Source organism: Ictidomys tridecemlineatus, chromosome 1, assembly GCF_052094955.1.
Source record: "Ictidomys tridecemlineatus isolate mIctTri1 chromosome 1, mIctTri1.hap1, whole genome shotgun sequence".
Lineage (NCBI taxonomy): Eukaryota > Metazoa > Chordata > Mammalia > Rodentia > Sciuridae > Ictidomys > Ictidomys tridecemlineatus.
Window position 1 is genome coordinate 117,147,027 of NC_135477.1, and position 19,982 is coordinate 117,167,008.

At 36.0% G+C, this 19,982-nt stretch overlaps 1 protein-coding gene across 2 annotated transcripts in view; it reads left to right on the top strand.

The window, feature by feature from the left end:
- Camk4 (calcium/calmodulin dependent protein kinase IV) overlaps positions 1-19,691 on the top strand; it is a 235,277-nt gene extending 215,586 nt beyond the window's left edge. For both annotated transcript variants that reach the window (XM_021727686.3, XM_005327225.4), the window contains 4 exons: positions 1,003-1,078; positions 5,533-5,659; positions 8,203-8,355; positions 9,368-19,691. In XM_021727686.3, the coding sequence (XP_021583361.1) occupies positions 1,003-1,078; positions 5,533-5,659; positions 8,203-8,355; positions 9,368-9,808 (797 nt within the window). In that variant the 3' untranslated portion in view covers positions 9,809-19,691. The remainder of the gene's footprint in view (positions 1-1,002; positions 1,079-5,532; positions 5,660-8,202; positions 8,356-9,367) is intronic.
- The last annotated feature ends 291 nt before the right edge of the window (positions 19,692-19,982 follow it).

The following is a 19,982-nucleotide window of genomic DNA, read 5'->3' on the forward strand; positions in this document are numbered from 1 at the left end:
TCCACCCTGGAGGAGAGTGTGATGTCCTGGTCCCAAAGACCTTCCTCAAGGAACTCTCAGCATTTCTCAAGCTGCTCCTTCTTCAGGGAACCCACAAAGCACAGATAGTGCTTTAGTTCAAAATAGAAGAACATCTTATTCTGGATTGTACACCTGAACCCTCTCTCTCCATAGATGGTAGGTTTCTCACTTCTCTTTCTCTTCCTTTGTTAGTTATGCAAACCCTAACTACACCAATCCTCAGTGCAAACTGCCACAGCCAGTTAACTTTGCATTTTCACATCTCTGGAGGAATAAAAATATAAAATACTTTGTTATTCTCCACTCCAGGGCCATTTTGTGGCTGGGAAGTGCTTCCTTTTCACAACAGTAGGCAGGGGTAATATAAGCAGGCTGATTGTGCACAAAGTCCCCCTTTCTCAGTCCATGACCCCAAACTGACTGGGGATAGCTTTTCCTTGAGGACTCACCTGTAATTCTTAATGCAAGGACAAGTACCCAGACCCCTCCCAGCTTCTTTTCCAGCGTACCAAAGTCAGAAATTTGCTGATCCTTCTGCTCTCTTCCTTGGTCCTGTCCCCCATACATTTAGACAGGCACTTGCTGGGTGGCCCCTGCAGATCCCAAGGTGGCATCCTTGTGCCTCCATTTCCTTTTACTGTGCTTGACTTTGATTTCTTCCTTTTCTATGTACAAAGCTCTCTTTAAAGTAAGAGGTCTTTGGGAGCAGAGATATATCTCTGATTCAAGCTATATCATGAGGTTCCAATGAAGAATCTTATAATCAATATTTTTTATGTATCCCACACCTGGAAAGACTGAAGATCTCCTACTAAAGTAGACGTAAGAAACACTGTAGCCTCATACTGTGGGGAGAGAAGTCTGATTATGAAAAGGCTCTGAAGTTTTGTTGATGAACTTGTTTCTTCCCCATTGCTTGTTATTATCATGTGAATGTTGCATGTAAGCTCCAACCTAACACAGTTTTCATTCTTTCTGCAGCACCTGAAATTCTTAGAGGCTGTGCCTATGGACCAGAGGTGGACATGTGGTCTGTAGGAATAATTACCTACATCTTGTAAGTGTAGACAAGCAATCTTTATGCAAGCCGTTTGCCTTTGTGTAACATTTTCTAGGTATCTATAGTTCTCATAAGAACCGAGATGATTATTGTGATTTTCTGTTCACACTAAATATAGTTGGTGATAGAATTTTTCTCAAAATGATTTTTTTTTCTTTTGTAATTTTCTTGGGACCAGAACCTCTGCCCAGGGCTTTTCTATATCTCATTTTTGCTATGCAATGTATAGCAGATTTGGGAAACAATTCATTATTTGATGACCATACAGAATGTGAAATCAAAGTCCACCTACTACACTTTCTCTTGTTTTATTTTATTTGCATCTTGCTGAAAACAATTAGGCCTTTAGTCCTTTTAAGAGAGCAAATGGCTATTTTTTAAGCAATCCCAAATTGGTACATTTTTTTTATCAGAATATTTTAAATGCATCTTCATTATCAATTTTGTTTCCTTTTTCAAACTAACCCTACACAGTTTTCATTGGGAGGAAACAAATGAGCTAAATATTTCACCCTCTGGTATCTCCAACTCCATTATAGGTCAACTGCCTAATAAAAAATAAGGAATTTGGGGAAATGTATCAAAATGATGATGGAATTGCAGGCAATGACAAGGGAAGTCGTAAACCAAACAGAGGTTTGGCTGGAAAATAAGATTTCCTTAGAAAAACTGAAAAGCAAGATGTCAATAAGTACCATTTAGATGGTAATGCATAATTAATTTTTGGAACCCATATTGGTCAAATCTGGAAAGAGATTTTTGAGGGTTTGAAAGTATATTTGTCTTCCCTCTCCTTTTAGGCTGGGGATCCAACCATGGACCTCAAGAATTCTACCACTGAATTATGACCCCAGCCCCAAATTTATTAGCCATAATAAAACACAGAGTGGGTGACTTCAATAACAGACATTTATTTTCTCACATCTCGGGGCTTGAAGTCTAAAATCAGGGTGCAGCCTGGCTGAGTTCTGGTGAGGAGGATCTCTTCCTGGTTTGCAGAAAACTCCCTTGTCAGCATGTCCTCACACAGCAGGGGTGGGAGAGAAGTGCACAAACTCTGTGGTCTTTTCTCATAAGGGCACTAACCTCATCATGACCTTCATGACTTCCCTAAACCCAATTACCAAAGGCCTCGTCCCCAAATACCATCATATTAGAGGTTACAGCATCGACTTGTAAATTTGGAGTGGGGGAGAACATGTCAGTCCATAGCAGAAATTTGTTGTTGTTTTGTTTTTAATAGTGATCTTAGAAAGTGCAGTGTGTAGGTCATGTGAGCTAGGAATAATTGGAACAGAATGTCATAATTGAAACAGAACTTCCAGGCAAGTTAGCAGACTCTGCATTCACCCAGGTGGGTACATTGGTTGATAGCCCAGATAAAAAGGTTTAAAAATCAATCCATAAAATAGCAATCTGCTAATACATAATCGCAAAAGATATTTTCAGTATTTAATTTCCTGTGTTTCTAGAAATGTGTTAAAGCTTGATTTAAGAGGTAGTGAGCCATATTTTTTTTCTTTTGCCACAAGAAATGCTTAGCTCATTAAAATAAGCACCTGACTCTACTTTGAGATTTCTTTCATACTAGAGAAAGAATATCATCCCTGAATTATGCAGGAAATATATCATACTTCATATACACATTTGTATTTCATATTAAGTGTAAAACCAAACCATACAAATAAGGATTCAGGTTTGGTTTCACACTTAGAGTGTGAATGAAGTGTAAATGTACCTTATGACAATCCGTGTCAAAATGTACTAGGAAGATTTGAAGCATTTATAGTATAAGAGAACTTTGAGAGATGGAAGGAGGAAATTAAGTTACATGCACCCTGAAAGATGGAAGCATGGATTGAAGAAAATTCCATGGAATGGGTCACTGACATAGGAACATAAAAGAGAAAATGCAATCATTGGAGAAACATTTTATGATGACCTGGAAGATAATATTTTCCTGACCCCAACTCCTTTTCCCTAGTCCATTGCCAAATTATACAAACTAGTCTTTATATTTATTCTCTGTAGGTCATTAATTAATAAGAATTTTTATTGAAAGTGAAAGTAGTGGCTCCAAAAATGAACACAGAGATGCTGCTTTGAACTAATATGGAGTTAAAGTTTCACACTAATTTCTGTCATCCTGTAAACCTGGGGACCTCTTGCTTAATCTGTAGTTCATTAATAATTGATGAAATCCACCTGGCAAGGTTCATGGGCACATTTTCCCCTAAACTCAGTGGCCTATTGATGGCCTGAAACTGTGCCCTCTAGACACCTGTCTCATTGCACCAAGTGACCTAGAATCAAAGGGGAACAAAGTACAGAAATTACCAAAGGAAGAATTCGAGCTGATGACTTTTTGCCGATGCTTCCTGGGAAAGTAAATGTTATGACAGAGCTACATTATGAGCATCAGTTAAATCCTTTCTTCATCTCCCAAATGTTGAAGTATCTGTTCTACATCTACTTGTCTGTGTGTACATAAATTCTGGTGCTTATCTTTGAATAGAAGTGTCATTCTTACTATAGATATAAATACCTCTGTTCCCCTTGCCCCTCATCTATGACTTCTACTTTTAACACTTTACTCTCTCCTTAAAAGCTTGTCCCCACCAGGCCATTTTTGTGCCATGACCCATTTCTAAAGATGAGGTTAAGTTAGAAACAAAGGCCATTCTTTTGTTTCTCCCAAGAATTCTGGTCTTTCTTTAGAGTGCAGGACTGGGCCTTTGACTACTGCAGCAATCATACCAGAATCACATAGCATCTGAAGTTCAAACCCTCTCCTTCAGTTTTAACACTACGGTTCTTCCCAAAGGCCTGGGGCTTCCCTGTATAAACACTACAAGCTTATATCCTCCCAGCATCTCCTTCAACTGTCACTGTTGGAATTAAAGTATTACCAGTTCTGAAAGGTTTGTGCACTGTGTGTGTGTTTGCTAATGTTGACATAATTGAGATGGAAAAAAAGTACTCAAGCACTCTAGCTTATCACTTTTGTTCTCAGAGTTTCAGAAGGGGAAATGCAAGGAGCTTCCTTAACTGAGTGTGGAAAGCTGGCTAATTTCTTCACGATTAGCAACACTTTCCTAGTGTTGTGGAGGGATGGGAGGGCCAGACAAGGATGACTTTCCTCTTCTCCAGGGATGGACAAGCATCCCTCTGTCTTTATGCTTTCCTTCCATAGGTAGGTCAGGAGCAGCCTGAAGCCGCATGGGGGAGGAGAATGTGGCTGACTCTAGGATATTTGGAGGAAACAAAGACTCTCCCAAAGAAATATTCCATAAGTAAAAGAACACAAGAAAATACTTCTTCATAGAAACCCATCATTTTAGGATACACTTAAATTTTTCATCCTCTGCACCAACCTAGCCAGCATGAAAGGAATAATTTGAGAAGACGTCTTTTAATCATTATTTTATCCCCAATCTTTTCAAAAGCAACATATGCAACACATGGGCTCATTTTGACAGTTCCCCTCTTGTCCCAGTGATTTCAGAACCCCCACCTGTCTCTAGGAAGTGGAGAATTGGCAACTTGCTTTTCCTCTCACCCTCTCTTTAGGATGCCAGAAATGTTCTTCTGTTCCTTTTTGTCCCACTTTTCTTATTCATTTTCATGCTGATCCTGTGGGAAAGTGAAGATGAATATAGGTGGAATATCTTTAAAATGTATGAAAGAAAGAGGCTCACTTACAAGGATGAGGCAAATTTAGGCTGTTTGTTGTTGGCATCTGGTCACTGAATTTTAAGTCTTTTTTTCCAGCACTGGGGTTGAACCCAGGAAGGGTCCTCTACCATTGACCTACATCCCCAGCCCCTTTCTCTCTCTCTCTCTCTCTCTCTCTCTCTCTCTCTCTCTCTCTCTCTCTCTCTCTTTTGAAACAGGATCTAAGTTGCTAAAGCTGACCTTGAACTTGTGATCCTTCTGCCTCAGGCTCCTAAGTCAGTGTAATTACCAGCACAAGCCACCATGCCTGATCCTATATTTCTATGGAGAAATTCAGTGAATAGAGATGAATAAAAATAAATAAAACTCTTATTTCCATTTTTTAACCTCTTTACTCTCAAAATTCTAACTCTTCCATTTTATACTAAATGGGAACTCTAATCAACCTGTCTTAATTCTCATGAAGAAAAAATTGATGGAAAATCTTTACCATAGTGCTTATAATAATGTATGCTGTTGTTATTGTTCTTTTTGTGTCATCATAATAATTATATTTTTTCATAAATCATACTCACTATTCTTACTTCCTTGAGTTGTGACTGTGTTTTCACATTATTGATCATGAATTGTAACAAGGCAATTATATACTTGTGCTGAGTAGACTTACTTTTATGTATTATTTCTATTGAAAAAAGGAGGGCTTGAATTTCTGTAGAAATTTGATGAAATATAGTCTTTTAAAGATACTTTATTTCCTGTATTTTCCCCCCCTCTAGACTTTGTGGATTTGAACCATTCTATGATGAAAGAGGCGATCAGTTCATGTTCAGGAGAATTCTGAATTGCGAATATTACTTTATCTCCCCCTGGTGGGATGAAGTATCTCTAAATGCCAAGGACTTGGTAAGTGTGATCAAAACAAAATGAAACACAATGGAATAAATTCATATTTAACGAATTAATGGACATTTTAAAGATTATGCTCTGATTAATAATTAGTGGTTAGTTAATTCCCCTAGTCTTTTCAAAGGCAACATATATATCATACACCCTGATGCAGATTACTTTTGTAGTCCCTTTTTTGTCCCCTCTGACTTCAAAACCTCTACCTGACTCTTGAGAGCAGAAGCATTAATGCATTTTTCTTATAGATAATGAAAGGTAGCTATGTTTTGACTCCTCATTAGCTAAATTATCACAAACTACAATTGTTATTGTATTAATGAGTTTCTACCACCTGACAAATGAAGAGACTTGCTTATGACAAAAACTGTGCTAAGTAAATGCAAACCTAGTTTACACAAAATTCTGTTTTAACATGGCTTATTATTACCTAGAATTAGATAGATTTCATATAAAATAATGTCACTTCCTGAAATTTCATCCAAACTTACTAAAATATCCTGGAAGGTAATACAAGTTCTTCCTTTATGGATCCTTGACATAGAGTCATGAAGTAGTAATAGTGTATTTTATTTCTTTTACACTGCTTCTCACATAAGCTAATATAGAAGCTCATTTGCATTCAGGAAACACCCTCTTCGGAGGGGTCCTCCTCTTCTAAAAAGATGATACGAATGTGTGGTTAAAACATTTATCATCAGTGATCTAGGGGAAAACCCACACAGGAATAACCAAAAGCTGACTTTTGAATCATAGAGGGTTGAGAGGGATCTTGGGAGTCATCTGCTCTTTCCCTCATTTTAAAGATAAGTGTGCTAAAGACCAGAAAATTGAAGGGACAGGGGCTGGGGATATACTCAGTTGGTAGAGGGCTTGCCTCACATTCACAAGGCCCTGGGTTCAATTCCTAGCACACAAAAGAAAAAGAAAATTGAAGGCACAGCCAAAGATCATACATCTTGCTAGTAGGAGAACACTATTAAAACTGACTACAGTTTCCAGACCCCTGTTCCAGGACTTTTCCTCCATCAACATTTCTTCTTTTTACTTCTCATTTCATGGAATAGATCACTTAGGGCCCATGGATTTTCCTGCAGATGGAGAAGAGGAGCGCTGTGTGTGGCATGTGAGGATTTTGCACCACACTCCAGACGTCTCTTTATCCACCTCTGCTACCACTATCCCAATCCAAGACACCATCCTGAAGGACCTGGACCACAACCTCCTCTCTGGTCTCCCTGCCTCTTCCTGTGCCCTTCTTAAATACACTCCACACAGGATGTGGAAGTCTCTGGACAAATCCAGTGTCCCCAACCCAAATATGCAGTCCTTTATAAATGTTACAGAAAAGACTGAAAGGCAAACCAGATATTATTTATTCCTTATTTCACTTGCTGCTTGATTTTATTGGCCTGGGTTCCCTTCTTCAGCCAAAGCCCCTCATTTCTTACCAGGCCAAAGTCCAGAGAGATTGACTCCCTTGGAGACATTATGATGCACTTGAGATGAATGCTGACATAATACAGATCTCAGTTTAAATACAAGCTCTACTAACTAGAAATGTCTAACCTTAGGCAAGTACTAAATCTGAGTTTGTTAATCCCTCTCTTGAGAACTGGAGCCAGTAGTTCTAAGTAACCTTAATTCTAAAGATTATTAGTTTTTTTAATTATATGCATATAATAATGCATAAACAAGGGAATTAAGGTGTTAATCAGATCCAATCATGTAAGAAAAGGACCTAGGGAAGTGTCTGTAGAAACCTACTTCGTGTCTATGTCTAGGTCTCAAAAGTAGAGACATAATCAGAACTTCACACATCTTTTGACTTCAAATAGACTATCTCTCATATCAGATCACTCCTTCTGAGTCCAAGGCTTGGAACTATTTTATTTGTTGATCTTCTTGGCCATTTATTGCCTGCCATTCTGAGAAGCAGAAATGGACCTTTCAGAACAGGTTGCCTTTGGTTGAGTTTAACCCTTTAAGCAAATCATACCCCAAAGCCAGTGACTTTTTTGATTCTAAAATGACTTTTACTCTAGCTCTGGGCTGGAGCACCCTCCCAAGATTAAAGAAAAAGAACTACACATCCCAGGAATATCATAAAATAGTTGGACTATTGCCCCTTTTGTTTGCCATTTAATCTCCATGGAAAGAATGATGATGCATGAATGATTCTGTTGCCATGGAGATGTATTTTAAGTTCTGAATTCTAGGTGATTCTGAAGTACAGCTTAGAATGATTCAGATGCTGGTTTTACCTTCAAAGAATCAGAGGCAAGCAGGACCTGTTTCTCTGACCTTTGCTCAAAAGCAGTCTGCCTCTTGGGGGACAGGTTTCAGTAGGGTTGGAATATCATCTACTGCTACCTGCAGTAGTTCCTGCCCACTGTGTCCCCTGAGGGCTTATACCCTTTTAAAAAAAATGTATAATTAGTGCTACTGCTCAGAAAATAGAACAAGACCTAGAAGTTCACAAGCTAGGGGCATGTTCAAGCCACCAAAAAAGTTTCCTTAAATCTGTTTCTTTATCATTTCAGGTCAGAAAATTAATTGTTTTGGATCCTAAAAAACGGCTGACTACCTTTCAAGCTCTCCAGCACCCGTGGGTAACAGGTAAAGCAGCCAATTTTGTACACATGGATACTGCTCAAAAGAAGCTCCAGGAGTTCAATGCTCGACGCAAACTTAAGGTAAAATGACATTTTTTCTTTTGTTTAAAAAACAAATATTGGGGCTGTGGTTGCCTAAGCACATGTGAGGCACTGGGTTTGATCCTCAGCAACATATGATAAATAGATAAATAATAAATAAATGTATAAAAATACAATAACATTATTTAAAAAGATTATCTTCTCTTTCTAGGACTAAGTAACCATTTTCAGTGGCACCAGGGGGGAAAAATCCTGCTTAGAAATCCCAACAGTGCTGACATTAAGCTACTTCCAGTTTCTTCTCATAAATTCATCATTAATAGTAGGGGAAAGGTTTTTTTTATACTGAAATTTGGTCACCAAATACACTATTACTGCTTCTCATCTAATTAAGGCTAAACAATTGGAACAGCATTTTTCAAGAAACTGATGTTTATTCAGGAAGTTGTTTCCTTCCTAAATATGTGAAAACTGGAAAACAGTTTTTGAAACTAGACTTCATAATATAAATAACTAAACTTGATAAACATTAACATGATTGAAATTAGAAATTATTCATCAAAATGTGTCCATTTCCTATAGAACACTTATAAAACAAAGACTGTATACTTTTCTATGACATAATGGTATTTAGAACTAGTTATAGAAGGGGATCTCCAAACTTAGGGTTCTCTTCAACCTTTTTTTACTGGCTCATATAGATTAAATAAACTGAAGGGCTCCATGGCCAAATTAATTTGAAATACCCTGGATGAGTGTTGATGTAACATGGATCCTAGTGTTCCAGGAAACAAATACTTTGGGAAACAATCTAAAATTTTATATGAGTCATCAGTTATCCAGATTATGAAATACTCTAATTTGAGATTAGAGAGATTTTTTTTGTTCATTCTCCAAACAAGTTTTCATCCAACGGTGTTAGAAGAACATACTTTGAAAGACTGAACACCAACTTATAAAATATACTCCCTAAAAACAAAGTAGGGGTTTAGCTCTGATTTGGGATTTTAAGTGGAGGTGACACATCTGATGCCTTTTTGTCTCCAACCAGGCAGCCGTGAAGGCTGTGGTGGCTTCTTCACGCTTGGGAAGTGCCAGCAGCAGCCATGGCAACATCCAGGAGAGCCAGAAGACTAGCCAAGAACCTTCTCCAATCCAAAGCAGCAGCGAGAACATCAAAGCGATGCCAGAAGTAGAGAACACCCAAGGAGATGGGCCCCAAGTGGCCGTGGAGGGTGAAGAGGCTGAGCTGATGAAGGTGCAGTCCTTAGAGGAGGTGAAAGATGAAGATATAAATGCTGAGGAAGTCCCCATGATGGAGCCCGATGCTCTGGAGGACGAGATAAAGATTGCTGACCCAGAAATGGAGGAGAGCCCAGTGGAAGAGAAACTGAAGACTGTGGAGGAAGCAGCAGACCCCAGAGAAGGGCAGGAAAACCCTGCCGTGGGACTTGGAGTTCCACAACAAGATGTGATCTTGCCAGAGTACTAAGTTGACTTCCTTTAGATCTGGAAGTCAAACTCTGGCATTTTATGTGCTTTGTCCTTCAGCAAGGAAGGGTGTGGAAGCATGATATGCACTAATAGTGATTCTGTTTTTGAGGTGCAAAAAAAAATACATATATACAAGTTGGTAATCCTAACTTCAATGCATGTGACTGCTTTATGAAAATAATAGTGTTTTCTATGGCATGTAATGGATACCTAGTACCGATGAGTTAAATTTGAAATTGCAAGTAAACACGACCCTTAAAAACACCCATTTTCAGCAACCAGTGGCAGACATTTTAAGTAAAATCGTTCAAATTAATTTTCCTTTGAAAACCTAGCCATCCTACATCCTTTAGGTTTCTTCACAAGGCAGTAATTCCTTTGAACTGCTTCTCAGATAATACTAGGAGATGCTATAAAATATATTTCCATGGCCTACCCAATATTTTTCATCATTAATGTGTTCAAAACTGTTTACAAGGAAATGGATATATAAGTGATAGTCATACAGAAAGTGCAAAAAATTTCCATTTACAATGGTAAGAAATTGAAGCATACTTATAAGGGCCATGAATTCATATGCCCCTAAAGTTTATGTGGAGAATGTCCTCTTACTTATATACACCATATCAAAAAAGTCAAAATGTTATTAATAATTAATTCTGCCATTAATTCTGACATTTTAACAATCCTGGAGAAAGTATTTTAAACACACATGATGAATTTCATTCTTCCCTTCACCTACTGTCCAATAAGATGCTCTTCAGGTAGACAAAATTAAGGAATTAAGAAAATTAAGGAAGAATAAAGAATAAAGAAAATCAGGGAAGGAAAGGGGTAACAGAATTAATTCCTTTTCATTTTGCAAATAAAATTAATTCATGAATTTATAAAACCTATAGATAGGAACATTTTTATGGATAAATCTATAATTACAAAGTTTCAAATAGTTAGAAAAAAACTATTCCACAAATTGGTGCCAAAATGTCTGAATAGAGTAGATCATTCATTATTGACTTTACTAGAAAAAGACAATTATTGTGTATAAAAACTTTCCCCTCCAATTGACAATGTCTAGATAAATTCTTTATAAGCTTAAGGATACTTATGAAATATAGTATATCTTTTTCTCACACTTGGAATGAAAGTGCTCACATTTTGGAATGTAGCGAAAAAGTTTTTCATGTCAAGAAATTTAGTGCACAAATTTTTATTTGCCTTAAAAAGTGAATAAAAATGAAGAAAACAATGATTTCAGATCATACTCTTGAGAAGCTAGAATCTAATATTTTATTATAATTTGTATCTCCAGTGTATTTTTCTCTGGCTTTAATAGCAGAACCATTTTTCCCTTAAAGAAATTACACTGAGTCCAAGTACCTCGAATTTATTTCTACTTTGAGTTGAAATTAATATTTTACCAAAATCTTGCATAATGTAATACATTTGTGGTGGGTTTTAATAATTTTAAAAAGAATAATTTTCAAAGTCCAAAATGAAAACAATAAAAATGACCAGCATATAAAAATTCTCATAAAATAGAGATCTTAATTTCTTTTGGCTCCTCCTCAAAACCATTACATTGGAAAACAAAGTCTCTGTGGCTACTGGAGGTTATTGGACCTCAGTGTACATTTTGCATTCCAAGCACAAATCTCCTATTCTCAGAGAAAGGAAATAAGGTAGGGCTTCTGGTATTCCATAGTTTAGGGATCTGATAGGTCACAGCCATAGAGGAAAAGACTCTGAAGAAGCACATAATCTGAGTTCAGATGATCATTTTTTTGTTTTATTTTTATTAATAGTACTTGTCCTCTTCTTCCCTCTTTTATTCCCTCTTAGAATTAAAATTTTGGCTATTATAAAGGGCTCACTTTTTAACTTGCAAGAATGTCTTCTTCATTAACCATTAAGATTCCCATTTAAGAAGAGTAATTTCCTGGTAAAATTTTCCCCCCGTGAGTGTGTGTGTATGTGTGTGTGTGTGTGTGTGTGTGTGTGTGTGTGTGTGTGTGTAGTATTCCATTTGTCAAAAGAGGAAATAGGAGAGGGAAATGGGGTTCTATTAGAGAACAGCAATTAGTTGGAAGATCAGACCATATCATCCCTCCCATCTGGCATTCCAAGGGCAGGTTATATCATTCCAACACTGGGGCTGACTGGATCAGTTGTCCCTGTGGATTATAGAAACAGCATTACCATTGCCACAGCCACACAGTTTCAGAGTGAATTTAACCATTTTTAACCATTTAAATGATTGTACATGACCTTCCTTGGTGAGTACTCAAGAACATGAAGGTAATTCCCTCTTTTTAAATCTGTAAACTGCATCTTCTAAAATTTCGATGGAGATTTTAGATTTTTAATCCATATGTTAAGTCCTGATAATGCCCATATAGTGACTAATGAAGTCGTTTCAGTGGGAAACAAGTCAATCTTTCACAGAAATGTTCATTTCAGTAAAGTAATTCAGATTTCATAGAAATAAAATCTAAGCTAGCATCATCATGTTATCACTTTTGAAAGAACATTGCTTGTTGAAATGGGATACATTGTCTATTGCAAGGATGATTTAGCTAAATAACAGTAGGCAAATAGAGACTTAATTTGGAAAAAATTCATAAGGTTACTTCTGACAATGTAGTCTCAAAGCAAGATAGCAAAACTAATAACAATATTTTGCATTTTAGAACTGACAATTATCACATTGCATTATTGGTTTCTATTTTGAGAAGTTCAGATGCATAGTGTAAACTACATTATTTTACCATAAGAGTCAATACTGAACTACATCCCCCATTTAAAAAATCTAAAAAACCCATTTAAAAAACCCAGTAATTTCTTTCAAAATATTAAGGAAACATTTGTCCCAGGGACACATGGACTAGAAATTAGAATAAGATGGTTGTAGCATTTACTATATAGAACAAGAGCTGTCTTGTAATACAAGTCACATATGTAATTTTAAATTTCCTATTAGTTACATTTAAAAAAATTAAAAGATGAAATTATAGTATCTTTTAACCTAATATATCAAATTTGCTACATCAATATATAATCAAAAAATAATGAAACATTTTGGATTTCTTATTTTTATACTAAGTTTTTGAAATCAGGAGTATATATCATATCTTTAGTATATCAAGCAGTCAAAACCCACATGTAGCTCATGGCTATTGCCTATGGCACTGGTCTAGAGTACTTTTTTTATTTTAAGCAAAGGGACACTTGAACTTTTATGCTTATGTCTGAGCTGCCTCAGTTTCCCACATTCATAAATTGAAGAGAGGCCAAGGAGAAAATATTTCAGAAATATTGTAGACTGCAACAAGCAAAAAGCTATTGGCTATTCCCACCCATTCATATGGCTTGATGAAATGTTTCCTAGCACAACTTCAAAGAACAGCACTTTCCTGAGCATTGCCGAGTAATCTCTTTGCCACAGTTCCTCTTGATTTTTCTCTGGGCCCTGTAATGCTAACTACAGACTAGAGCCTCTTGAGTACTGCCAGAAAGCCAACAGTATTCCTGCTTACCAGTGTCTGCTGTGGGTCCACTATGTGTCCCCATTGAGAAAGGACTACACACAGAATCCAATTTGCAATTCTGAACCAGTATACCATTCTTGTGTCACAGGCAATATATCTTTCTAGAAATCTACTGAAACTTATAAATTAGCATGATGAAGACTGTATGAGAATGGTGATATCACATCAGTTACCCTGAAATGACTATTGGCTCTCATTTTTTACACGTCGTTAGAAGGGTTTAATCAACACTGCCATTACACATGGATTTTAAAAATAGACTCAGAAATTTTTTAAATACTGATTTTAGAATAATCATCAAGTTTCTATAGTCATTTTTAGTGGCAGACTTTAAAAGACATGAAGTTTGCCTTTTACTGTGACCTCAATTACATAGTATTTTAAACATATTTTGTAATTTAGAATGTTTAGCAATGCCTATTTCCAGTTTCACATACAAGGCGACTGATCGTGGGTTGCCTACAGGCTGAAAATTTAAAGAGGGCTGTTTTGTTTCATAATCTAGTTTTTATTGCACAGAAGCAGCTGGTTGCATTTCAAATTGGAAAAAGAAAAGTAAATGCCAGAAAAGGCAAAGGATAAAATTAGTAAACCATTTATTCTGTTTTAGGGTTGTTCTTGCAAAGTCAATTAAAAAAAAAAATTTAAAAAGAGGTCAACAAAGTGAGTTAACAGTAGGATTTTCTTGATGAAGGTGGACCTGATATATAATTGACAAAATATACAGAATGGAGACCAATTGCATAATTACAATGCCATTATGTAATTTATTTGTCACTGCAGAGTATACTGTCTGGTTATCTAGGTCTACTAGGGAGGATGCAAAGTCTGTAGGCATTTACTTATGTAATAGGACTTGTAATATCCTTGTAATTACTGCCTATTAAGTCATATTCCAATTTCCTTAATGATCAGCAGTGAAATGCTCCTGTTCAGGGTCATTGCTAAATTTGAGCATTTATTGGTTGAACACTGCTTAATGTTTAGACTCTGTGTGTATATGCAATGTTTTTGAAAAAAAACATAGACATGTAATTTCAACATTGGTATTATAATATTCATAACAATTTGATAAATAGAAATGTACCCAATAATTTTCTATACAAATTTCTAAGTCCTTTTATTCCCTTGAAACATTCAGGGTGAGTTTCCAGTACCTTGACAAACAGAAAAGAGAGGAGGGACAACCCAATAATAACCAAGTTCAACATATCCTCTTCCTGCACTTTAAAATTTTTAAGGGCAAGATTTTGTTGTTATTATATTTTTGTGAATATCATATGAGCTCATATGTCACTCCAATCATTTTCATACTTAACTTTGGGAGCAAAAACAAATATGATTAATTTATATCTGGTTAAAAAAGATTTTCATAAATGCTCTGTGATATTCTAGTTGATCTTTGCACAATTTTAGCTTTCTTCCTGATTCTGTTCCCTATCATCTGGCCCAGAGGTACCCTTAGAGCAAGATAGAAGCCTTGCCAGAAAATCAGACTACCTAAGAAGCTTGCAAGAATCAGATGCTACTCCAGAGAAATACAATACAATCAAAGCAGCCACCTGGTTGAGCTGAAATTAGCCAAGTGAGAGAAAGCCAATTCCCACATTCTGACTGAAACCTTGAAAGTGGTTTGTTTCAATATTAGTATATTTCCATTGATCAATAATGGTGCAAGATTCCACCAGTTGTTGACTCTTTCCTTGTCTTGGTTTGCTACCATTAATCCCAAATCAATGTTTTACTTCATCCCTGTGGCCACCCATTGTATAGCGTTGTGAGATCCTCTAAAGCCCTGGCGGGAACATCCAGACTAGCTCGAAAAACAAAGATCCTTATTAACCCAGAATTTAGTTTGAAACTCTCAACAAGATTAAGACTTAAAAATCACCTTGTCCTTCTAAATAGTTGTTTTCAGTGCATTTTAAGATTGACCTGGAAAATCCATAGATATGGAATATTTGTGTCCCATCTGATCTTTGCTATGATTCATTGTGTTAATAATGACAGATATTTAATCTTTGGTCAGACTGAATAATCCTTACTTTCCATTCTAAAGATTATTACAAGCTACTCAAATACCCTGGACTTTACCTTAGACTTTTTTTGAAAGCTATTGTTTTTCTTAAGCTCTCCCCTAATTCTAACAATCAGTTTCAAATGATAAAAATTTACTAGGTTTGCCCTTTCTTTTTTTCTTGATACATGGATAATAGTTCATCTGTTTTGCAAAATATAAGTATAGTCATACTTGAAAACTATCATCTCATAATGGCCTCCATTTATCCTAATCTATTTTACACACCCACAATACAGTTCATATACCATGGCATCAACTATAAATAGCATATTTATTATTTTTTTCTTTTCATGGCACCATTAGTCTCAGTATTATTTTCATAATTATCTGTAAGCCAAAAAAAATGTTCTATTATGTCCATTCATTAATAGTTAGGTCAAAATGACTTAATAGTTTTTCATTCTATGTCCAACAGATGTTGCTTTTTCCCTCAATTTTTTAAAATGACTTATGTATTCAGTTAGTGGGAACAGCTGGCTTCTGATTTAAGTAATTCCTTATGATCAGGAACTAAGAATATAAGCAAAAGGGATTGTTAATAAGAGTCAGGGGCTGGTGTTTATATTCTGTTGTCTGAATGCCAATCATTCTTTTAGCTCTTTTATTAATGGAAATACGACTTACATATTTGAGATATACATATAAAAACTTACATACATTTTACAGAATCAATTTCCACATAATTTTTCCAGGAATTAAATTGAAATCTCCAAAGAAGAGTTTTCAGGAGTCACTGTGGTTTACAGAGCAAATCTTTCAAAGGCTGTTTTCATTGGAACATATCCAAACTATTGTTTGTGGCTATTTTCATACAACCAGGGGAAAGTTGAGTATTTTTAAAAATGACCGTACAACCCACAAAGCCTAAAATGTTTGTTTGGCTATTTGGTCCTTTACAGGAAAAAAATTAAAAAAAAAAATTCGATGGCCCTGGTTTTTCACAGCAGCACCCCATGTTTTTTGATGGCCTCTAGGAATGCAGTTTTCTGTACTGTAGTTCCCCATCCCCCTGAGATTAAGGTTCTGATTCTCATTTGCTTCATCAGAACTTAGGTGAGTTTTGTTTGATGTTGTAGACAGTCTCACAACAACTGCTGGACACAAGACAGTAAAATTTCTCTACCAAATTGAAAATTCAAAATTTCATCATTCCCCAAAAAAGAAATTTAAATGAATGGAGTTCGCTGAGAGTGGAAGTTAAGATTTCTGGTACTTTGAGCATGCTTTAGAAACTTGATCCTTATATTTAAAAAATCGTATAAATACCTTAATACATAATCATCTGTACCTTATGCTAGCATTTGCACATTTAAGCCAATCTGAAGCTGTTACTTAATGAGCTAAGAAATGAGAGTTCTTTGATTCTGAATCTCTTAGAGTATTTTAAAACAATTTATATCAATTGAACCTCCATTAATAATTTTAGAAAATATGCTCTATTATGTGATTTTCTCTGATAAAGAATTGTTCATCAACAGACAAGGGAATAGGCAAATGACCAAATCTTTTATGTAAGAAAGCAACATTTAAATCCCCATGCTTTTCTGAGTGTTCTATATTTCATTTCTTTGAAGAGAAGGTCTTGAGTAAATGCTTCCTTTACTTTTCTTACATATTTAGAAATTCAAGAAGGGCCCTTTTCTTCATCTATTTCTGTCACAGAGAAATTATTCATTCCAAAATATCTGCCTTAAGGGAAGCAGGTAACCTAGATATTGAGAGACATTTAGGCATTCGTGACTCTTGTGTTTCAGTTTGGCTTTCAACATCTGTAGTCTAAAGGATATTTAAGTTACATATTGAAGTAAAAAACTCATTATCAGCCTATTATTAAGAATACCTAAAATTATAAATATTATGATTCTAAATAATACACTCTTTTATTTAAGCGACTGCAGGAATCAATAGTATAGAACACAGGAACAAAAGATATGAATCGTCCACCAGTTGGCCATGGTTGATGTATGTATAGGAAAGAGAAATATTTGTTTGGCTATTTGGCTATTCCAATTTAGAATGGGACTGGAATGGAAGAGGATGAAGATGACAAAATGTAAATAAAGAACTCTACATTTTTACCTTCCTACTTTCTGAATTGCTCAGAGTTTGAAGATTGTTGTTGATGGAGTTAAATATCTTGCAAATGAGTAGATCAAAGAGCTGGTTTTTGTCCTCAAAACCAAACAGCACATTTTAGGGGAACAGTAGGCCAACATGGAAGCATGTTTTAAGGACATGATTGGCTAATGTTGAAGATTTTCAGAAATAGCCTATCCTAGGTACCCATTTCCCCAGTAAACTTTCACTGAGAAACTATTATATGCAGTGGAGAAGAAAAAAATGAATTAAACCCAGTGCCACCCTCCAGAAGTGAGCTTTCAGTTGGAAAGAAAAGGCAAGCCTGTGCTAAATCTGGACAGGTTGTAGCCTTCTAGGAAACAGGGAAAAGCTCTCTTTTGCTACAAATGATCAAGGAAAGCTTCATGGGCACATGGGCTGATTTGAAGGACTAGAAGAATCTTTGCAGACAGGAGAAAAGGGGGCATGTCTGACTGAAGATCGACCTGAGAGCATAGGCAGAGAGGGGAAAGGCAAGACAAAGTGGTGAAGAAATAACACTATGTAGGAAAGACTAAAATCCAGAGGGCAGTGTTGCTAAATTTGCAGTAAAGCCTCAGATTTGGTGCAAAGTTGAATTAGATTCCCTGCTCCTTTCTTGTTTTTGGTCAGAAACAAGTATAGCCTTTCTTCAGAACATCTGCCATATATGCTTGGCTCATCTGGTATGCCCCTCAGCAGAATGAAAATCATCCAAAATATCAAAGACATTTTTACAAGTCATTGATTAAAGCAAAGACTCAGTCACTGAAAGCATAAACTGCATTGGCCAGGTCTCCATTGATAAAGCAGAGGAAACTATTAAAGCAATTATCTGCCTAAGTTTTGCAGAACTGGAGTTCTAAAAACTCTTGCTACTCCGGAAAATCACCTACTGAAGTTTGCTAACAAAGGCCCACATCAAGGTTACATCAAGGTTGTTATCATTATTTTAGCCCTTTAAGTTATCTGATCTGGACAGTTCAACCCCCACCTTCCACAGGTTCCTTTTTATATTACTTACTGCAGGCAGTATTTTTACATTCATCTTCAAGAAACTTGTTTTTAAAAAACATATACAATTAGAATCAGATCACAGTATAAATACTTTTGGTTGTCTTGCAACTTTGCTTATCTCTGATAATGTGTGATTAGTGAATGACTATATAGGGTCAAAGATGAACTATTATCTGAATAAGGAAAAAGAAACTAAGAAGTTAACATATAGAAAACCTAAGTTAGCAGGTACTAAGAAAAAATGTCCTAAAAGGAGTTTTCAGCCTTATGTGACATTATCTGGAGTGTCTTTTCTGAACTTTCCTAGATGTGAAGTTTGTACTGCTGGGTTGTCAAAAGCTTTCTGGGCTAAAGGGCCATAAGCTACCCCATAGCACATGGAGGCTTAAGTTAATGAAATAGTGAATACAGGAAACAACTTCACTAGTTTAGCTTGCAAAGCATTAGCCAACAGCAAAAGCCTGTAGGATTTGGAGGACAAAGTATGAAATGTTTTAGTGTGCACAGCTAAGATTATGGGCTACCTTCCCAATTTCTATTTTAAAAGCACTGAAAAAAGGAGCTGTGAACATTTCATTTTTAAAACTTGTCAAATGGTGCTATTGACTCCTTAATACAAAGATATATTACAATGTTTTTAGGTACATATATTAAGTCTAGCCTGGCCATAACTGTAAATAAAGAAAATGTTTGTAGAGAATTCATCAAAATCATGCCCATTTGCTTTTGGTTGAGCTACCATATTCTTCAATGGTGGTAATTGACCACAGAGCTCCTACTTTGTATAGATGGGACACAACAGTCATTGGCTCTTTCTCCTTTGCCCAAAGACTGGGGTATACAACACAAGAGCTCACTATCTTCTTGGATTCAGGTTGGAAAATCCAGTTCAATGATTAAATATGCTCATTTGGCAAGGGAGTTGGAGTGTTTTCCAGAAACTTGAAGAAAGAATGTGTGATGGCAGCAAAAGTGGATGTTAGATTAATTTTAGAAACTGACTTAAGTGAGGGCCAATGTTACTTTGTGTAAGTTTATTCAGATTGTCAGAACATGCCAAAAGCCTATACCTTGCTACTGGGAAATGTGTAAGCAATTTGCATGTACAGTATGGTAATAAATCATCTAAGAGCCCACCAAAACTTTGCATTCTGTGATTTGAAATGTTACCATGATTCAAGAGAGACACATGAACATTTTCCTTATATCTGATACATAAAGCTGAATTATTTTTTGAGTGTTTTCCCATTCTCTCAGATAAAATCATACATTAAGTTTAATGTTTGTGTTTTTGAGTTTTTTTTTTGTTGTTGTTGTTGTTTTTGTTTTTTTGTACTGGGGATAGAACTTAGAGGAAGTTTGCTAACAAACTTGATCACTGAGCTACATTCCCAGTCTTTTATTTTTTATTTTGAGACAAGGCTAAGTAAGTT